Source organism: Syngnathoides biaculeatus, chromosome 23, assembly GCF_019802595.1.
Source record: "Syngnathoides biaculeatus isolate LvHL_M chromosome 23, ASM1980259v1, whole genome shotgun sequence".
Lineage (NCBI taxonomy): Eukaryota > Metazoa > Chordata > Actinopteri > Syngnathiformes > Syngnathidae > Syngnathoides > Syngnathoides biaculeatus.
This window is the reverse complement of record NC_084662.1, coordinates 15,903,554-15,924,924: the sequence shown is the minus strand read 5'-3', so window position 1 is coordinate 15,924,924 and position 21,371 is coordinate 15,903,554. Positions and strand designations below refer to the sequence as shown.

Sequence of the window (21,371 nt, the reverse complement as noted above, 5' to 3'; positions counted from 1 at the left end):
ACACATGATTTGCCTTCACGGGCCACATCACATCATGTGGCAGGCGCGATCTGGCCCCCGAGCCTTGAGTTTGACACCTGTAACTCAGAGAGAATGGTAGTTTGTTTGCCCACACGTAACTACACGTTTGAGCCACGAAAATAGAAAATGTATCCACTTAAAGCCTCCGGTGGCGGGCATACATCCCACTGGGTGGTCGTGCGGCTATTCCACACCGTGACAATGAGGCACTCTAAAGCTCTCGTGCTGAAGGGAAGCTGCATTTTGAGAATGAAGGCACCGCTAAATGCTGCCGCTGAGTGGGTCACACAAGCTCACGTTGGCCACAATCAGGCCACGTTCCTCACCAGCCATCTTGTTCCTTGAAACCTGTCTAAGAAAAGCCATCTGTCTCGTGTGTCCTCAGAGGACATCATGCCGACAGTATGACAAAATCTCAGCGTCATTTAACAAAAGGGCAAAAAAAAAGCCTTAAATAAACTTAACTTAACCACCACATTACATTGTGACGAGATTCAACTCCCTACTTGCTGGCCAGGTGGTGTAAAAGGTTCTATTTTCAGTTCTGAGAACATTAAAGTGTGGGAAACGTCATTAATGTCTGCCCACTGTATACCGTGCAGCCTGCATAGCGCAATGTACAATTAACCAATTCGTAATTATGCTCTTTCGTCAAGATGATTTCATAACCTGATTCACGCAAATGCACACCTACACTCTGTACTAGAGCAAAAGTAGACACTTGTTTAAAAATACAGTACTTGTAAAAATATCTTTTAATAATTAAAAAAATAAAATATCTCTATTGAATTCATTGACTTAAGTATTAGAAAGAAAATACAACTTGATGTTGTTTTCAAATGTACAGAGAAGGAAATACTCAAGCACACATACCTGAAATTTCTGCTTTCGTATTTTTATACATTACGCATTCAATATATGATATTTAACGTGTACTTCATTACTAGCCATCTCTTAAAACAAAAACAAAAACAACAAGTCCAGGTATCCATAAAGCGTGTTAAGGGGAAAAGGAAGAGGAGGGGGATTCAAATTTCCAGCTCAAAACCGCAGGCAAGACCGTGGCGTCAATCTGAGCCCTGATTGGCCAACAGGATCACCTCACTGCATCAGGCCGTTTCAGTGACGTCAACAATGGCCGCCGGAGCCAAAAATGAAAGTAAACATTTGTCCCGAAAACAGTCCGATAATTTCCTTTATAGTGCCACCAAAAATACTTTAACCTAATTAATTGTATTTCCTCAACTTCTTCTTCATCCTTCGTTCATTAATTTTTAAGTATTAAGTATTTGGTTCATAAATGTATTTTTAGCTTAATATCTATCTATCTATCTATCTATCTATCTATCTATCTATCTATCTATCTATCTATCTATCTCTCTATCTATCTATCTATCTATCTATCTATCTATCTACTATCTATCTATCTATATCTATCTATCTATCTCTCTATCTATCTATCTATCTATCTATCTATCTCTCTATCTATCTATCTACCAACTTAGCTAATTAGCAAGCTAACTTGCTCTAATAATTAACGGTAGTATCTGTTTTGGCTGATTGATTTAAAAAAAAAAATGTATTTTCCATACAAATGAACTCGCGACGCACCCCCTCGACGCTGATTGGTCGGTGGGCGGGGTCAGCCTGTAGCATGAGACATCAAAAGAGCTTGCCAGCCAATCAAAAAAAAAAGAAAGAAGAAAAAAAAAGAACTAGAAAATGAGGCAGCCATCCGAGCACTACGTCAGCTGTCCTGAGGAATGACTAATTCGTTTCTTACACTTCCTATGTGCAAATTTGATTTTTTATTTTTATCGCGGGGAAAACACTCCGGCGTTTGAGCATAGAAGATGAACAGTGTTCGAAGGGAAGTGGCTGCTTTATAATGCTTTTTCTCCGCTGAGGGAGGACTTCACATTGCCAACCTTTTCAAGAGGTGAGAGACTAGTGAATTGAGCTTTTTCCATCCATATATCATTTTCACTCCCGCTAGAAAAGTTATCGTACTTGAATCATTTATTGTCCTCGGTGGTAGTGGAACTTTTGCGCACAACTCGGAAGTATTTCACTGTCGTAACGTTGTAGTAACCTTCTCCTCACTACTGTATAACATTTCTGTACGTAATTATTCTCCTAACTGTCGTCTATTAGTCACTAGTAACAGGACGTTAGCGTGACTATAAGGGAAGCAAAAATATTCACAAGACAATTAAAGTACAGTTGTAGTATGGCTCATAAGGTGTTTTCCACTATTTTGTGACATTTTTGCACACCAGGAGGACAACCTTTGCCATATTAAAAGGGCAACTACATGTTATTAATAAGGCAAAACTACCAGTGGGTATTTTAGTGCTACTAGTAGACAAAAAGTGGGGGTAACGTATCCATTGAGCGTTATTCTACTCGTATGGTGAATTGTACTTGTGTACTTCGAAGTGAGGACAAAGAGTGTACTAGTGAATGGACGTGATAGGGAATGAACCCTCGAACGGATTTCCATATTTCCCTCAAAATGTATTTTCAATGGTAAACACTCCCGTTCCCTTTGAATTTTTTTGAAGTGCCATCAAGAGGAATGTAGACATGTCGAGAGGGGATGACAATGACGTCACACTTTGTTGTCTTTCATCTTCAAATGCATCAAAAGCAACTTAAAAGTATGGCAACTGTTATTTCGGAGGTGGGGGTGGGGGGCACATTCAATCCTAGACAAGTGAAGGCTAGGGTTTGCTTGCACTTCCCTTTTGACACTGGACTTCCTTTCTCTGCTCCATCTTCATGACAAGCTTATTTTTCTGTATTATGAGAATGTTTTGGTTCACCACATTTTTTTTTCCATTTCAGTTCCTCTGAGGTTGACAATAGTGTCAACATTTGACACGTTGCGAAATTTAGATAGAATTCTTGGAATAAGCCTGTCTTTCACACGGGCCTCAAGAGAAAGGGGAGAAAGACATGAGTTGTTGTTTTTTCTGTAGTGCTTTTTCTGTAGTGTTTTTTTTCCTGTCCTTTCCAAAGTCAAAGCACTTCCTTACGCTCTCAGAAAGAGATCCAAACGAGCTCACGTGGCAACAGCAGCAGCAAGGATGAATGGAAACTTTAAAAATAGCCGCTGTTTTGAGGTGAACTATTTTCAATTTGCCGTCTTTGCCGGAGAGACGAAGATAAAAACAAAACTGCGTGTTGTGTTCAAACCAAAATGTTGTCGACTCAGCAACTGAGGTGATGTGAGTCATGATCTTGTGTAAGACTATCGCTTGCTTTCAAAATCCTGGTAATTGCCTCTCGTCACCCGTGACCCTAATGAGGACAAGGACAGTGGAAAAAAAATGGATGTTGTGCATACATGCCTGCGGGAACATTTTTTTTTTCTCGTCACCCTTGGATGAATTCGGGGCCAGAAGATGCCCATAAAAGAGCTTCAGGTTGAATAGATGGACCCGAGTATCCAAAAAGATGCTCTCAAAATATTGCTGTGTTGTCTCAGAAGTGAATTGGTCACTAGTCAACACCCTCCTCCCATTCTTTGTCATACATGACACAAGCCCTCACTGACCTTTTTGAACTCGAGTGTGAGGAAAAGGGTTTGGGTTGGACTCCTGCACCTTCGCTGTCGTCAAGATCGGAGGTCAAAGTGGCCAAGGGAATGTAGCGTGTGTGGGGATTGGACCATCATTTTTCAGAAACATCTCTTTTTTTTTTGTCTCTGCCAGACCCGCCAGACCATGAACTATGTGGGCCAGTTGGCGGGTCAGGTGTTGGTGCAGGTCAAGGAGCTGTACCGAGGCCTGAACCCGGCCACGCTGTCGGGCTGCATCGACGTCATCGTCGTGCGCCGGCCCGACGGCTCCCTGCACTGCTCGCCCTTCCACGTCCGCTTCGGCAAGATGGGCGTCCTCCGCTCCCGGGAGAAAGTGGTAAGGACGTGGAAAGTAAAACACAGTGAAATCACCTTTTTTTTTAAATTGTCATTGACTTTTAAATTATGTACAGGTCGACATGGAGATCAATGGCGAGCCAGTGGATCTACACATGAAGCTCGGCGATAATGGAGAGGCTTTCTTTGTCCAAGAAATGGAAAACAATCAGGTTCAAACTAAGAAATAATAATAGAGCAGCTGCCATTCAGTGTACTAATTAAATGACCCATATTGTTGTACTGCGGGTCAAATTAGCCCACTTGAGAATCTAGAAAGTAAATATGGCCAGCCGTCAGTGTCACTGACTCACCGCATCACATTTCACATCAATTCAAAAAAACATTTTTTACACTAGGTCACACAGCAGCTTACTACCATTTTGTGGTTATTTAGGGTTTATTTTGACGGTTGCAAAAACGATATTTAGTTAAACGTTAAACAAGATTACTTGTTTAACTGGGGCATGGCATCAAAATGAGCGGACGATGGCAAATGCAGTACATCCTAATGACACCCATTTATAGTATTTTGCTATTCGCATGTACCGTAAATTCCGTCCTACAGAGCCCACCGGATTATAAACCTCACCCAGCACATTTGTAAAGGAAATACTATTTGGTACATACATAAGCCGCACCTCTGTAAATGCTGCAGGTGCCCACATTGAAACACAAGATATTTACAAAGGAAGACGGTACGCAGAAAGAGTTAGCCTAGCATAGCAACAACACAGTAGCATGAACAGAGCTTGTAAAAAAACAAAAAAAAAAAAAAATATACCGGTAAAAAAAAAAAAAAAACAGACGCGGCAGCTACACAGTAGCAATATGGTAGCACAGTGTTAACAGGGATGGTTAAGAAAAAAAACACACCTAAATCATTGAAATGCGGGAGTAAAACAGTAGCAACACGGTAGCACAGCGCTAACACTAGTGCAACACTAACAAGGCCGGTTAAAAAAAACATACCAGTAAAAATCACTGCGACACAGCAGTAACACAGCAGCAACACGCTAGCACAGCACTAACGCTAGCGCAGCGCTAAGAGGGGCCGGTTAAAAAAAAAAAACATACCGGTAAAAGTCACTTCCTCAGCACATATATTCACTCTTACCTTTTCCGCTCGAGTGGCCCCTTGCGGCCGTTATAAAAAATGCACAAATTAGCCGCATCACCGCATAAGCCGCTGGGTTGAAAGCGTGTGAAAAAATTTGGTGTTTATAGGCTGGAAATTATGGTAATTACATACACTTACCAAATATGTTAGAAAAATACCTTAGATGCTCCAACCATTAAGGATCGAAAGCGAAACCGATTTCAAATGCAAACACTCACGCTTCCATCACAAACAGCTCTGGCATGCAATTGCAAATATTTGATACGTGCTCAGTTTAGGGAAATAAGGTCAGGCTGTGTATGCGGAGTTGGCGTGGTCGCCAGGAATTTTTTCATTTCTTTTTTTTTTTTTCTTTAGCTGGACAACGTTCCTCTGTTTCCCAGAAAAAACATTTAGTAAACTACTCTTTATATTCACGGTCCAGTCAGGCCATCAATCTTTTGTGTTTATAGTTTTGAAGTCTTGGGAGATCCGTTATGTTCCAATCAAAACTCAAGTTCATGGAATCACTAAAAAAGCAAGAGCACGTCTGCATTTCTTAGAAAGCTGTTTTTTTTAATTATTTTTTTTATTTTGTCGGCCCTTTGGGGGTTTGTGCATGAGGGAGTCCGATATGTGCAGCCGAAATACATACGCGAGCCACAAACTGCCGAGACTTAAGCATTGGCATCAACAAGGGAAGACGGTAATTTATATCTGGCGGACGCGTGTCAGATTCCTGCGGCTCGGGAAAAGCAGGTCAGGAAGGAGGGAGGATTGTTTACTTACTTTCTAAAAACGTGACAACTATTCCATTGAACATGATATCATATGTCTTCGACCACACTTGTGCTCTTGTGCTGAACCATACACGCACAGGATCTGGATCTCAAACCTCCTGGAAAGTGCTGGACTTTCCTGGAAGGAGAAGTGATTTTGGCTGCTTTTTATGGTTTTGTTTATTTATGACGAAACCATGAAAAGAAGAAACACGATTGCTAATCAAGCCAAAGGTGATAAATATGTTGATAAAAGCCAGTAAAAATGCATAAACATAACCAGAAGCTGAAGTTTTTTTTTAAACGCGTGAATGCTGAGAGTCACGGAACTGTAACGTGGTACAATATCGATGTTTACGTCTTAGTAGTTACACAATCCTCACTTTTGATGACTAAAGGCAAGAATATGACAGCAGAAGGAGATAAAGTTGGTCAAGATAATCCATCATACAACTCTTGAGTGATGGAGTTTTATCGTGCATCTGTTTTTTTTTTTTTTTTTTCACACGATCAACAGGAAGTGGTTCCACTCTACCTGGCCACCTCTCCCATCCCGTCAGACGGGCTCATTCTGATGAGTTCCTCGCTGATGGGGAAGACCTCCGGGCCTCCCGTGCAGACCCTGGGCTCCACGGGGAGCAGCGGCGAGATCGGCGGCGCCATGGCGATGGTGGTGAAGAAGAGACGAAAGAGGAGGAGGAAAGTCCGGTCAGACAGCCTGAAGCGGGACGAGAGCGCCGACTACTCTGGGGACGAGGACATGTTCACGATCGACATCAGCTCTGATGAGGAGATGGAGAGCAACAGGTGAGCAAGGAGGATGTAAAAATGGAGGAAAGCGAGTCATGCTCATGTGAACTTGACACAAACCAAACATAAAGCAACCGAAAAGGTATGTTTTTGCACGGCGGGAGGAGGCCCGAGGTAGGCCGAAGCCAATAACCTTTAAGTACTAAACTCCTTCACAATGAAAACGGCTGCTTGGTGAACACGTGACTATATAGCGTCCATTTTTGGCCCATTAAAGCCCAAGTGTCATCCCTATAAACATTCTAAAATAGATATTGTAATGAAAAATACATATAACATTATTCACGTCAATGTCTATAGGAAAAAATAAATATGAGCGAAGAGCATCCATGCTCAAAGTTGCGGAAGTGTCATTCGACATCCAAGCGGTCGCCATATTGGGTGCATCGACTGTCCGTGACGTCACCCCGGATATTCGCCAGTGAAAACACACTGTGGCCCTTACTGTGGGAGACGAACATGACCATTCTGAGCCGGAAGCTCCCACAACCGAGTGAAGTTACCGGAGCAATATTACCCGAATGTTTTGAGCCATATTTAGATGATATGCGGATCATGGCCAAACCACCTCCCCGCCCGATCCACTTCCGCGGCGGAGATGAGCCACCCTGGTCGATAAGGCCGGTGGCCAGCTCGGCCTTGTCGACAAGGCCGGTGGCGATCCACAAGGCCTGCGGAGGCTGTCCTTAAGCGGCTGCTGCACGGAACCGTTCCGATGCGGACATCGACACATTTAGCACCCCTGACTGACGGATTACGCCCCCAACCCCAACTATTTTTTTTTTTTTTAGTCGCTATTTACACACCTACCTGTCATTTGGAACCCACAAAGCTCTCGTCCTTTGCACCTGTGCAATCCATTTTTCACAACGAACCGGGTCTTATGGAAAAGTATGAAGAGCGAATCCATCCTCCCGAGTGTTCGAGCAATATCCAGCAATGCAACGAGCCGGCATTTTGCTAACATGAAGGAACAACGAGCTACCTTCCAGCAGATAAAACTAGTATAAACAGACGAGACCACTTGACCTGTTCGTCACTTCCTGCCTCTTCTCGAAAACAAATCCCTCGAGAGGATTTTCATGGCGGGAGTTACAAAAAGCCATATAAGTCAAAATCACGTTTTGTGGTGAAAAAACGGATGGGTCCATACCGACTGCCGTTTTTTTCATTAATAACATACTAAAAATGATGCATTTCATGACAGTGGACTTTTAAAGGAGCAACAACAGTCCACGTGACCAAGTCAGCCAGCAATACATAGCTGAGGAAAACCATATGGAAACCATCAGCAGCACGTGGATGCTGCCCTCACGATGTGCGTGGTCCAGTGCAAGTGTCTTGGCCACCGCAGTGTTCTGTAACTCTGGCTGTGTTTTTTAAGCGCAGCGTTCCCAGGATCCAAAACAATCCAGCATGCGTCATATGCGGGCCAGGCATGCGGCTACTGGGAACGTGTCTGGGTGCTGAGTACTGAGCACTAGTAAACTGGCTGCTGGTTTTTGCATGTGCGAAAACAGGCACAATCTTGAGTGCACCATCCATCACCACTAGGTCACTTTTAATCTGATCTGTGTGAGATCTAAATTTGGACTATAAAAGACAAGACTGAAGCATGTAGAACTTGACACGTCTGACCTATTTTTTTTTTCGAAGGTTGAGACGATGAACTCAAATGCTGTGAGAAAGACATTTGATCTAGGAAGCAATTTTTGTAGCCGTCAATGATACAGAAGGGATTAGCTATTCCCAGCCTGAAACGCAATCAAAAGAATTGAAAAACAACAACAGTACCTTGAGATACGTGCTACCTGTGGGACAGGTTTTTCAAGATGAGAGCAAAAATAGAGATATGAGCTCCCTCAACTCCCTTTATGCAACATGCGGCGGTTTAGCATAGTGAGCAACCAGCCACATGGTCTTGGCTTTAAGATCAAGTAGCTTAATGCTAACACAGAATGCGAAACGCTTTAAAGGGCTAACTAATAGCATCCATGTGACGGTCTTATGAAGCTTTAAGGATTGGATATTTGAACAGAAAGATGCAGCAACAAATGTAGACAGACAACATGCTCCAGTTTCCTCCCACATCTCAAAAACACGTGTGCTAGGTTGATTGAAGACTCTAAATTGCCCGTAGGTATGAATGGTTGTTTGTCTGTATGTGCCGTGTTTGAGTGGTGACCAGTTCAAGGTGTATCCTGCCTCTCCCCAAGAGTCCGCTGACATAGACTCCAGCACACCTCCAGGAAAAGCAGGAGCTAAAATGGACGGGGGGATTGGAATATTCATTCATCCATTAGCCAAGCCGCTTATCCTCACAAGGGTCACAGGAGAGCCAGAGGCTATCCCAGCTAGCTTCGGGCAAAAGGTAGACTACACCCTGAACTGGTCACCAGTCAGTCACAGGGGAGATATCGACACCATCACTGAGCGGGAATCGATCCCACGCTGCCTCCACCAAGCCAGGCGTGTGCTCCGCTACACCATCAGTGACTCGGATTGGAATATATTAATATTAATGATATTAATGACATTTATATTCATTTAAAATGGGCAAAAACAATTAGAGGTATGAGAGTTTCTTCTATCGCAAGGCACTATCTGAATAGGAAAATGTGTTTTTCATTGTATTTTTTTTTTCACCATTTAAAAAAAATTTATACAATAAAATATACATGTATTGTCATTGAATTACATATAAATAATTAGAAATTATTGAGTAACATTCTAAAGCCAAGTTGAAAATTAAAATGGTGAAGGACCTCAGCTGCTCCAGGACTAACCACAACCACAAAATAGCAGCAAAAATGACTTAGCTGATTTACGAAAGTTATTTTTTTTTCCTGAACCAGACTGCGAACGATTACATGTCGCTCTTTACGCGTTTCAGGCCTTCTTCCAGGGACGCAGCAGTCGGGCCGACCAACGCTTCTTTCAAGCAATCTGCCGTCTACACGCGCTCCGACGGCGACTGGAGCCCCCTCCACAGGTGCCACTTTTGTTCAGAAATGGATTACATATTTTTGCATTCAAACGTAAAAAAAAGCATTTTTTTTCCCCTCTTCCAGCCCAGGAAACTCCCGTCCCGCTTCTCCCAAAAGTGACTCTGAGCTCATGATGAAGTCTTCCGATGCGGCGGATCAAGATTCGGCCATGCACTGGGCGTGGGGGGAACTGCCGCAGGCTGCCACTGTAAGCATCCGCAACAGCGTCATCTCATCAATGCTTCCTTTGCTGGATGAATGTTTAATATCCTTTGACCCCCACCCCCCGCACCCCCCACCTCCACTGTAGCCATCTTTCCTTTCAATGAAACCGGAGCGACCGCCAATTTGTCCCGTGTCCATCCCGGTTACGGAGAGCACGCACTTCCGAGTGATCGCCCACGAGGGCTCCTCGGAGCGGCCCCCTCGTGAAAAGGCGTCGCTCCTCGCGGCCGCCGGCGAGGAAGTGCCCGTCGTCGTGGCGATGGAGACGGACCCTTCGAGGGTGGAGACACTGACGGATTGCGCGGCGTCCCGCGTGACGTCAGATGCGGAGGAGACAACGGGCCGCCCGTCGGTTAAGACTGACTCTCCGTCGAAGAAAAAAGGTAGTAACTGAGAAGTGCCAAACAAGCTATCACTTGGTCAACTTATTATTATTTTGCTTTAAGTTTCTAGCAAAAATTCATTTTACGAGCAAGCTTCAGATAATTAGCAATTACGGAACTGTAATGCCCTCACATGTGGGTAAGGAAAGCCACCCTTGGCGACAGACATCCTCTTTTTGTAGGATCGGCTTGTAAAGCATTGGCCTCACAGTTCTGAGGATAGGGGTTCAAAACCCGGCCTACCCCTGTGTGGCGTTTGCGTGTTCTCCCCGTTTCTGTGTGGGGTTTTCTCCGGGCACTCCGGTTTCCTCCCACGTCCCAAAAACATGCAACATTAATTGGACACTCTAAATTGCCCCTAGGTGTGATTGTGAGCGCAATTGTTGTCTGTCTCAATATCCCCTGCGGTTAGCTGGCAACCAGTTCAGGGTGTACCTCGCCTCCTGCCCGTTGATAGTTGGGATAGGCTCCAGAACTCCCCGCGACCCTTGTGAGTATAAGCGGCTAAGAGAATGGATAGATGGATGGCACAAACAGCCAAACACAAAAGCAAAATGTCCCAAATGCAAATGATGTCGCTTGCACGGAGCCGCAACGTACTCCGGCCCTCGCTTGAAAGAGAATCTGGCTATCAATTTTTTTTTTTTTAAATGAAAATGTCTGTTTTTGTAGACAAAAGGAGCCGTCATCTCGGCGCTGACGGAGTTTATTTGGATGATCTCACCGAGCTGGAGCCTGAAGTGGCCGCCTTGTATTTCCCAAAGAGGTACGGTACACTCTGTAGTTCCTACAGATGCTATGTATTTACTCCATATGGGCAGTATTGAAACAGTCCTCAGAGATTCTTTTAGTGTTCCAATCATGATAAATCTTCATCTTTTTCCTCTCCATTTTAAACACTTTTACCCAACTCCATATTGTATTCCATTCTTAATTCATGCAGCCACGTCCCAATACTTTTATCCAAAAAGTGTAAAGTGTTGCTCTGCATATTTTCAATCTGCTGCTTGCAAATTCACCTATTTGTAGACTTTATTTTTGGAACCTATCTCTATTTGTAAAAAAAAAAAAAACCTCACTGGTTGTCTATTTTTGTGCTCAGGCCAAAGCCCCTTCGGACATAAAAATAGAGCTTTGGCACCATCTTGTGCCATTGTGGTGCCAAGAATCTTTCTAGTAGTAGGAAAGTGGCAATTTGCTCTCATCTTGTGGAATTCTTGGCAATAAAACCTTTTTTCAATTAAAATGGTGTTTTGAGATACAAGTTCATTTGTATACATTAGTGATGCAGAGCACTCGTATCTCAAATCCCCATTCTAGCCTCCCATAAACAACATAAAAAATAGTTTTTCATAAGAAAATAGCACTATGTACGTATTAATGTACTTTATAAATCAAGCAGAAATGGCATAATAGATAAATAGATTTTGAAGAAATAAGCAGGGCCAAGTTATTTGCTTCAATGCGCATTGTGCTGCTTCTTCTGGTGTGTGCGCCATGGCCACTCGGGGGCGGTACAATCAATGCTCAAACGTCTTCCCGCCACTGTAAATCAGTAATGTTTGTCGTTCTTCACAGAGGATAAAGAAAATATCCCTGTGAGTATTGTAATATGTCTACATCTTTTGCTCCACCAAATCAAAGACAAAAAAATGAAAAAAAATCAGCCAAACGATTCATATCTCGAAAAACCTGCGAGTTGGGTCACTCATATTTGAAGGGTTCCTTGTTCTTGCGGATTTTTGCTGTTCATGGCAGCCCTTGGTATTTATTACTGTATTCAAGTGTTGTTGTTTTTTTTTTTTTTAATAAAACACATCATCTGGCACGTCACAGTGACGGACCCGCAGCAGTCAAGAGCGTCTCGGACCCGGGCCTCCGCAGCACCAGCCTTTCCCCTCAGTCGCTGAGCTCCGGGGGAGACAGCGGCGTGGACGGCTTCAGCGACCCGATGGGCGACCTGCCCTCCATCGCCATCTCGCTGTGCGGCGGCCTGACCGACAACAAGGAGATAGGCAAAGGTAAGTCGGCTCACACGGGGATGGCCCCAGATGTCTCAAAAACTCCTAACAGACCACTTTTCTGCTCGTACTCACAGAGCAGTTCCACGCCAAGATCATCTCATACCAGAAGTTTGTTCAGAACCCGTCGGTCATTGATGACCCCAACCTGGTGGTGAAAATTGGCTGCAGGTAAGATACTTGGAGAAAATGATAAAAATAAATACTCAATGGCCACAAAAACTATACAGCCATGTTCTGTAAACTTATCATAGCTGTGGGTGAGCTTGAGCATAACCCAGCTGTTCCTGGCGATGGAGGGTGGGGGTGGGGAAGCAGTAGTAAAACAGGCCAAAATCCAGATGTCAAGGGGCCATGCAGTGCAGGAGAACATTTGCATACTAGTTGTGTTTCAACTAAATATGAGTGTAAACAGGTATTTAAAATCAGGATTTACTGTAATTTCCAGCCTACAGAGCGCACCTGACTATAAGCCTCACCCAGTACATTTGTAATGGAAATACCATTTGGTACATACATAAGCCGCACCTGTGGAAAAGCCACAAGTGCCCACATTGAAACCCACATTCAAACACGAGATATTTACAAAGAAAGACGGTAAACAGCGAGCGTTTTCAAAGTTTTAATACCTGAGCTTAGCTTAACAAGGCAACAAAAGGGTGCGCGGCGCGATCGGCTAGCACGGCGCTAACCACGCTTACCACCAGCGACACACACGTACACAAAAAACAAGATATCCGAGTTAATGCACAGACACGCAGACAATATGGGGGAACAAAACGGGGATGATGCACGAGCGTGGCGCTAACAGGGCTGTAAAAAAAAAAAACATACCGGCAAAAGTCACTTCCTCGACACATACTCCACCAGAATCACTCTTAGCTTTTCCACTCGAGTGCCCCTTGCGGCCGATAGAAAAAATGCACAAATCAGCCACATCTCCGCATTAGCTGCAGGGTTGAAAAAAGTCGCGGTTTATAGGCCGGAAATGACGGGAAATATTTGCACAAAGGTAGGACATTCCAGAGTTGCAGGGATGGAAGTGAGAATATTTTGGAACCTGCTGACTTCTGTTCAGCTCTCAAACTCATCAAAATACCAGCACATTGCAAACGTAGGTCGTTTGTTTATACGTACGCTGACAATTGGCTGGGCGACCAGCTCCAGTTCACCTACGACCCTTATGAACACGCCAGAAAACAACTCAACAGGCAGCACGGGTGCGCCAAACAAAGTGGCCGACTTCAGACGAGCTATTTTTCGCTCCCTTTCCTGTCCGGAACTGATATAAATACGGCCTTGCTTTCTGTGCTCAGGTACTATAATTGGAGCACTGCTGCTCCCATCATGCTGGCCATGCAAGCCTTTCAGAAGCCGCTGCCAAAGGTAACGAGTCACACGCACACACGGTGAATATAAATGACGCACTCGCATCCTTTTGCATTACCCCGAGGTGGCCTCTTGCTTACCTGCCACCAAAGGTTGGCATCTGACTTCAACACTTCCTTCTGTCCCTCCTCCCCGTTCATTTCCGAACCCGTTTTCATCCCAATCACCCATTAGTACACATGCTCAACCATCATTTACTCCACCTTCGAATTCCTTCTCTGCCGTGTCACAGATCTGCTGGGCTACGGCTCTGTAACTTCATCCTCAGCGTCATCATTTAGCATCCATTGCTCAAAATTATATTTTCGTTATCATCTGCTTTTGTTATCTTTGTGTGTTTTTTTTTACCCCCCATTTGTTTTGTGTTTGGGGTATCACGTGATCCACTCCAGGCCGCCGTGGAGAACATCATGAAGGACAAGATGCCCAAGAAAGGAGGGAGGTGGTGGTTCTCCTGGAGAGGCCGCAACAGCAAAACGGTACTTTCATCCATCCGTCCATCCATTTTCTTTGCAGCTTATCCACACGAGGGTCGCGGGGAGTGCCGGACATCACTTTGATGACATTTCGCTGGCCTATAATCAAACGTGATGAACTGAGATCTGACACCTAATCTCGAACTTCGCCTCAAAAGTTGTGCTCCTCTCACATCCAAAGTGACGCAATGCTCCTATCTACTGGCATGAGTTTGCCGTAACATCATCCATCCATGTTCTTTGCCGCTTATCCTGACGAGGGCCGCGGTGTGTGCTGGAGCCTATCCCAGCTGTGGCGTACACCCTGAACTGGTCGTCAGCCACCCGCAGGGCACATAGAGACAAACAGTCGCACTCACAATCACACCGAGGGGCAATTTAGAGTGTCCAAATAGTGTTGCATGTTTTTGGGACATGAGAGGAAACCGGAGTGCCCACCCGGAGAAAAGCCACGCAGGCACTGGGAGAACATGCAAACCCCACACAGGCGGGGCCAGGATCGAACCCTGTCCTCGGAACTGTGAGGCCAACGCTTTACCAGCTGATCCGCCGTGCCGCCATCGGTACTTTCACTCAGGATGCAAATAGTGATTATCTTAATAAATGATTAATCTGATGATTATTTTTTTCAATAAGTCATTGGGAAAAAAAATACATGACTTTGTTCAAAAACTGGAAGTTATGACTACAGAAAAGACACAAATACACTGCCGTGGTTTGTAATGTTAAAAAATGTTGATCATTCTTTTCCCAACTAAAATCAGATCTTGGCAAATGTCTTATTTTATCATTATTTTAATCACCCCGATAATCATGATTAATTTGGATATGACATTTTCATATGGTCCCATCTCGAGTAGTATTCAGTCACATAAAATGTCTGCGCATTTGACAGGATTCCGTCTCAGAACGCAGCGCCAGCGGCTCGGAAGCCGGGACGTTGGCCAGCCGACGTAAAGAAGAGACATCGTCCAGCGACGAAGATCACAGGGTGGGCGAGCTGAGCTCCGCCGGCGTCCCATCGGAGGCCGGGACGCCAACGGGAAGCGTGTCGTACAAGAAGACGCTGCGACTCACCTCGGAGCAGCTGGTGAGATATCAAACGATACGGTATCAAACGCTGCCGTGTTCTCCGTTGACAGCCCCACTTTTTTTTTTTTTTTTAAAGTGAAGCATTGTCTTATTATATTCACCGTCACACATTCATAGTGTATTTTTGTATGTTCCGTGGATGCAGATGTCACTACAGCTCCAGGAGGGCGCCAACGACGTGGTGTTCAGCGTGACCACCCAGTACCAGGGAACGTGTCGTTGCCAGGGAACCATCTACCTCTGGAACTGGGATGACAAGATCATCATTTCCGACATTGATGGAACTATCACAAGGTGAGTGTGAGTACGTGTGAGAGAGAGACAGAGAGAGAGAGAGAGTACCATAACTTCCGACCTGCAAGCCGCGACTTTTTTCACACGCTTTCAACCCTGCGGTTTATGCGGTGATACAGCTAATTTGTGCATTTTTTCTAACGGTTGCAAGGGGGCACTGACTTTTACCGGCCCTAGTTAGTGCTGCGCTCGTGTTAGCGCTGTGCTAGCGTGTTGCTGCTGTGTTACTCGCGTGTCTCTGTGATATTTACTGTTAAGTTTTATTATAACCGACCCTGTTATCGTTAGCACGGCGCTAGCATTCCTCTTTCTGTGTGCCGTCTTTCTTTGAATGATTCAATGATTCAATGTGGCCACATGAGGCTTTTACACAGCTGCGGCGTATGTATGTACCAAATGGTATTTCCTTGACAAATGTACTGGTGAGGCTTATAACCAGGTGCACTCTGTAGGCTGGGAATTACGGTAAATAAGTGTGAGAGCACCCACTCACACATCCACACACAGGCTAAAACTTAATGGGAAAACTAGCATTTTGTTGCCATTTTGTGGTACGCATGGTAAATTATAAACATTTTGTCAATTACTTGGAATAGTCGGGATTACTGTAATTGTGTTAAGTACAGTGGAAGCTTGATAAAACGGAAATACAGCAGTACCTCTACTTACAAAATGAATCCGTTCTGGTAGTCATTTCGTAACGTGAATTTTTCTTAAGTAGAATCGCATTTTAGATGCAATTAGCCTGATCCGTTCCAAGGCACTTGACCCACTGCCCCCATAGACACATACACACTGCCAAATATAAGCATTCAAAGTACATAATGTAAAGAATAATAATAAAATGATGTTCATTTAGCTTTGCCGTTTGCCTTTTAATCAAGGTTCCACTGTACGCCAATAACCCTCCAATTCATTTTTCATTATAATATGCCCTAATGAGGGCCACATAAAGGTTTATCGATTGTTTGATCCAGCCAGCCTATTTTCAATCCCAAGAGTGATTTTAAAAACAAGTTGATGTTTGCTTCCAGGTCGGACACGCTGGGCCACATCCTGCCCACTTTGGGTAAAGACTGGACCCACCACGGCATCGCACAGCTCTACCATAAAGTCAGCCAGTAAGCACTCGCACATTAACAATCTGACACGAATTATGGGAATGCGTCAGCAAGTCGTCCTCCACTCCCGACGTCAGGAACGGCTACAAGATCCTGTACTGCTCGGCCCGAGCCATCGGCATGGCGGACATGACGCGGGGCTACCTGCACTGGGTCAACGAGAGGGGCACCATGCTTCCCGTGGGGCCCGTGTTGCTCAGCCCTAGCAGCTTGTTTTCGGCTCTGCACAGGTCCGACAACAGACACACACACACACACACACACAGATCCATGCACACTTGATATGTTGTACATGGCCGATGTGGTTTGGCCCATCTACTTGTATGCTCCCTATCCTCACTAGTAGGACAACTTTGTTAGGCTACACTCGTTGGACATGTTACAAGTGAAGCAAAACTGAATGCTAATAGCGCAAAGAAATGATCAAAAAGTCTTTCTACTTGTCTTTCGATAGGGAAGTGATCGAGAAGAAGCCAGAGAAGTTCAAGGTGGAATGTCTGACTGATATCAGGAACCTTTTTTACCCCAACACGCAACCTTTCTATGCGGCTTTTGGCAACAGGCCCACGGTAAACTCACACACACACGGGACTGTCATTCTACACTAAAGAACAGACAGAAACACACACAAACTCTGTTTAGGTTGTAATTTACAATCAAATTTTCCCATTGGAAATACTCCACCCAATCATTTTCAATAGAGCTTATCCTCATAGAGGTCGCTATTAAGATGGAGCCCGAGCAGTGTGGCACACCCATGACTGGTCGCCAGTCAATCACGGAGCAAAATGTAGCTAAACAAGCGTTTACTGTCACATTCACAAATATGGACAATTTAGAATCTTCAGTGAAACTCAGGTGGATGTTCGGGATGTGGGAGGAGGCTGAGGTACACGCAGAAAACACGCAAATGAGATTTGTAGCCGGTACATAACCGTTTTGAGGCTGACACGGTAACCACTATCCGACAGTCTGCGCCGCTACTTGGTAATAACTATACAAAAACAAAAACAACAAAGTGTAACAAGATTTTTCAACTCTTGCCCTTATCTATACATCCATCCACGCATCCATCCATTTTCCTGTGCCGCTTATCCTCACAAGTCAATTTTCAACAGGCACAATGACGCCTTGAAGCACTAAATGCATCTTTCCTTTCCAACCTTTGGCCTCGATTTTTGATTGACAGGATGTGTTTTCCTACAAAGAAGTCGGGGTCCCACTGAACAGGATTTTCACAGTGAACCCCAAAGGGGAGCTGGTGCAGGAACACGCCAAGACCAACATCTCATCGTGCGTCCACTTTACACAAGCAGCTATATGAATATATAAATAATATGACCCTATAACTCCAAGTCACTTTGTTCCCTACTTGTAGGTACGTGCGTCTGGGGGAGGTGGTGGACCACGTGTTCCCCCTCAAGATGCGAGCCTCGTCCTCGGACTTCCCCTGCTCGGACACCTACAGCCACTTCACCTACTGGAGGGAACCGCTCCCCCTGGTGGACCGTCACGGAACCGCACCCGCTCGGACACCGGTGCCTGGGAGCTGACCCCAAGTAGTCGTCACACAGAATGAACCAGCAGCTCGCTACTGGTACATTCTCGGACTGGGCGTAGCACCCTCTACCAAACACAACGCACTGAAGTACACTTTGCGACTGAATAATTGAATCAGGCAGCTTATTGATTTGAAGTGAACCTTTTTTTTTTCTGTTGCGATACACTTGGTGCCAAAGATATACTTTTATTTTCTTATTTTATATACAGTGTATTTATATATAAATATACGTAGAGAGAGAGAGAGCAAGAGAGAACTATTTTGGCATAGTAGTAGAAAATGCTACTAGTGCGGTAAACTACTAGTGTGCTTGTTGCTGCCACTGTTAAAAAAAAGACTGGATAGCGCATACACATCGAGCGGTGTGTCGATTAGTTGAAGTCAGTTGGCCGCCATCTTGGTACTCCCAAAACGTGTGGCGGACATGCTTTACAGGTTGAATCATGGCGGGGGTTTTCCTCAAAGTTTGCCATGTAGAATCAAAACTAGTCGTGTGAGCTTGAGATTTTCTCAGTTCTGGTAACATGAAGGATTTTTAATTTGACTTGGTAAGCCCAAAAAAAGGCTAAGTGCAAAGGAAAGACATAGAATACTGTGACTAGCAAGAAACCTTGCATATTACTAGCTAAGGCCTGATTTCAGTGACATATTAACTTTTCCTCAAATATGCTGTGAAGCACTATCATCATAACATAGCAAAAAAAAAAAAAAAAACATTTTTGTCATAAAAACATTCAGTTTTAAGTCAATCAGTGAGATATATTTTTGGAAATAAGGACTTGCAATGGCAAAATACATGCCTAACGCATTGTTAATTTGTCGTCTCTGCTTGTTTCCTCACATTTGAAAATCAAATTCAATTTGCAGAGTTCTGTATTAGGAAGTTCATCAACAATTTCACAGGAAATGTGTTTTCTTGCTTACCCACTGATGAAGTTTGTGAGAATATTTACATTGCTTTTTCGTCGGCCTATAAAGATGAAGCTGAGATTGAACAGTCAACAACTGTAAAAAAAAAAAAACTTTGTTCACGTGAATTAAGGTCATCAGAAAAAAAAAAAACCTTTACAAACAAACTTTAACAGTGTCAAAGTCAATCTTTCTCATTTACCTGTGGAATGTTTTCTCACAGCCACGAAAGTGGCGATTAACGCACAGGTCGGCATGGTTGTTTTGGTGGTATCAAGATGGCGGATGGCGACTTCAGTTTTGGTGGCCAATGAGCCATCCAGTCTTTTTTTTAGATCAATGGTTGTTGCTAGTAGTAGGGTCCAGGAGGCTACTAGTACTGTATAATCACACACGACTGCTAGTTGGGTCTGGCTGTGTTATAGTGCAGCAGTGTAGTTTACTTGTAAGGTACTGTCAGTCAAAAGTGGCACTAGTAGTAGTTAAAGTAGTTAATCACTATTACAAAATGATAACTTTTCTTTTCCATCTGATGGATCTCGATGGACTCGCCCCCCCTCCTCTTTGTGGCTACATGTTCACTTAGCAATATGTATAGCGACACTATATTTCACCACAGCTAATTTTACAAATGGCACCAGTTATTTTGTGAATTAGCCAAATTGTGATGTCATATCGGGGGCAAATCATCTGAATATTATCAAGATAATGTGAGGCACAAGAGCTCGTGTTCAGGAAAGAAATCGAACTACACACTGTGTATAGAAAGAAAGCTCAGAAAAATATGAACAGTTTTGTCCCTTCTTTTGCCATCACATGCCTTCTCTTTTAATATGCAAATGTTTTCCTTTCATTTGAATGCATCCACGCATCACCTCACATGTGACTGAAGCAGGAATTATGAGTGAAAATTAATCTGGCAATGTAATCAACAGTCACGCCAAACGCGTCACGAAGGGAATCTGCCAGTATTTCTTATAACGGATGTTTAGCCACGAACCAAAATATTTATCAGACTATCGCAGTATCTCTGGTAGCTGATGTGTATGTACTGTACTGTGTATTACGCGCGAAAATGTGTATTATTCTTTCTATGAAAGAGTTTGAAATTGGACCCCCGTCTTCTCTGTGTAGACCACCCTTATTGTTTAAATTAGTGTCAACGAAGTGCAATAAAAATCATCTTGTCGAGTTTGTTTTGAACATACTACTGGAGAAGTTGCCTGGGTCATCCGCAGCATTTCATATGTAATAAACTAACACAATACTAATACATACTGTAGCAGGTATGCAGAAACTATGTGGTACATTATAAAGTACTGAAGACTTTTCTACGATTTGTTTTTTTTAAAGATGAGTGGTGCCAAGTCAAGGTTTTTAAGATACGAGGCATCGTTTGGCCAATAGTTTTCTAGGCAAGAGTGATTTGAACACTAACAGTGAAGCAACACATGCGTACAACAATATAACGGGCATGTATTATTTATCCTTTGTGACGAATGACTAGTAATGCTGAGTCGTGACGTCTCCATGGCAAAATATATCCTGTTATACCCGTTTTATACTGGCGCCAGGTGGCCAAGGTGGACACACCAGGAACAGCAAAATTTACATTTAATAAAAGTAAAATGGGCGAGAAAAGCAAATTCTTTCTAATGTATTCAAATGTCAATACTTTAGGTTTTCATAAGATACACTAATAAAGTGCTATTTTTCCTCACACTTCAAATATTTAATATTGTGTTTTTTATTGGGAAGGTGGGTGGCACGGTGGTTCAGCTGGAAAGCGTTGGCGTCAAGGTTTTGAGGTCCTGGGTTCAATCCCGGTCTCGCCTGTGTAGACTTTGCATGTCCCCCGTGCCTGTGTGAGTTTCCTCCGAGCACTCCGGTTTCCTCCCCCATCCCAAAAACATGCAACATTAATTGGACGCTCTAAATTGCCCCGAGGTGTGATTGTGATCGGTTTGTCTCTATGTGGCCTGCGATTGGCTGGCAACCAGTTCAGGGTGTAACCCCGCCTCCTGCCCGTTGACAGCTGGGATAGGCTCAGGCCATCCCTGCAACCCTCGTGAGGACAAGCGGCTAAGAAAATGGATGGATGGATTATTGGGAAGGCTGGAACTGATTAATGGGATCCATTCAGATCGCATGTCAAGGCACCACTGGATAAGAATAATTTAACACGTTGTCTTTAATGATTGTGTGAGTTGGGGGCGGGGGTAAAATTATTAAAAATAATAATGTTTGTATGAAATGAAAAACATTTTATATATATATATATTGGG

The 21,371-nt window shown here is 43.9% G+C and overlaps 1 protein-coding gene across 1 annotated transcript; it reads left to right on the top strand.

Annotated features, from left to right (window-relative positions):
• Positions 1 to 1,737: 1,737 nt before the first annotated feature.
• lpin1b (lipin 1b) lies at positions 1,738 to 21,086 on the top strand. The gene is made up of 19 exons (XM_061812591.1): positions 1,738 to 1,960; positions 3,738 to 3,941; positions 4,018 to 4,113; positions 6,336 to 6,625; positions 9,522 to 9,620; positions 9,700 to 9,823; positions 9,926 to 10,223; positions 10,896 to 10,989; positions 12,060 to 12,244; positions 12,322 to 12,415; positions 13,561 to 13,630; positions 14,026 to 14,112; positions 15,005 to 15,199; positions 15,347 to 15,495; positions 16,530 to 16,616; positions 16,694 to 16,846; positions 17,071 to 17,185; positions 17,806 to 17,909; positions 17,995 to 21,086. Exons 2-19 carry the CDS (start codon positions 3,750 to 3,752, stop codon positions 18,167 to 18,169), a joined length of 2,607 nt encoding a protein of 868 aa, XP_061668575.1. The 5' UTR covers positions 1,738 to 1,960; positions 3,738 to 3,749; the 3' UTR covers positions 18,170 to 21,086.
• The last annotated feature ends 285 nt before the right edge of the window (positions 21,087 to 21,371 follow it).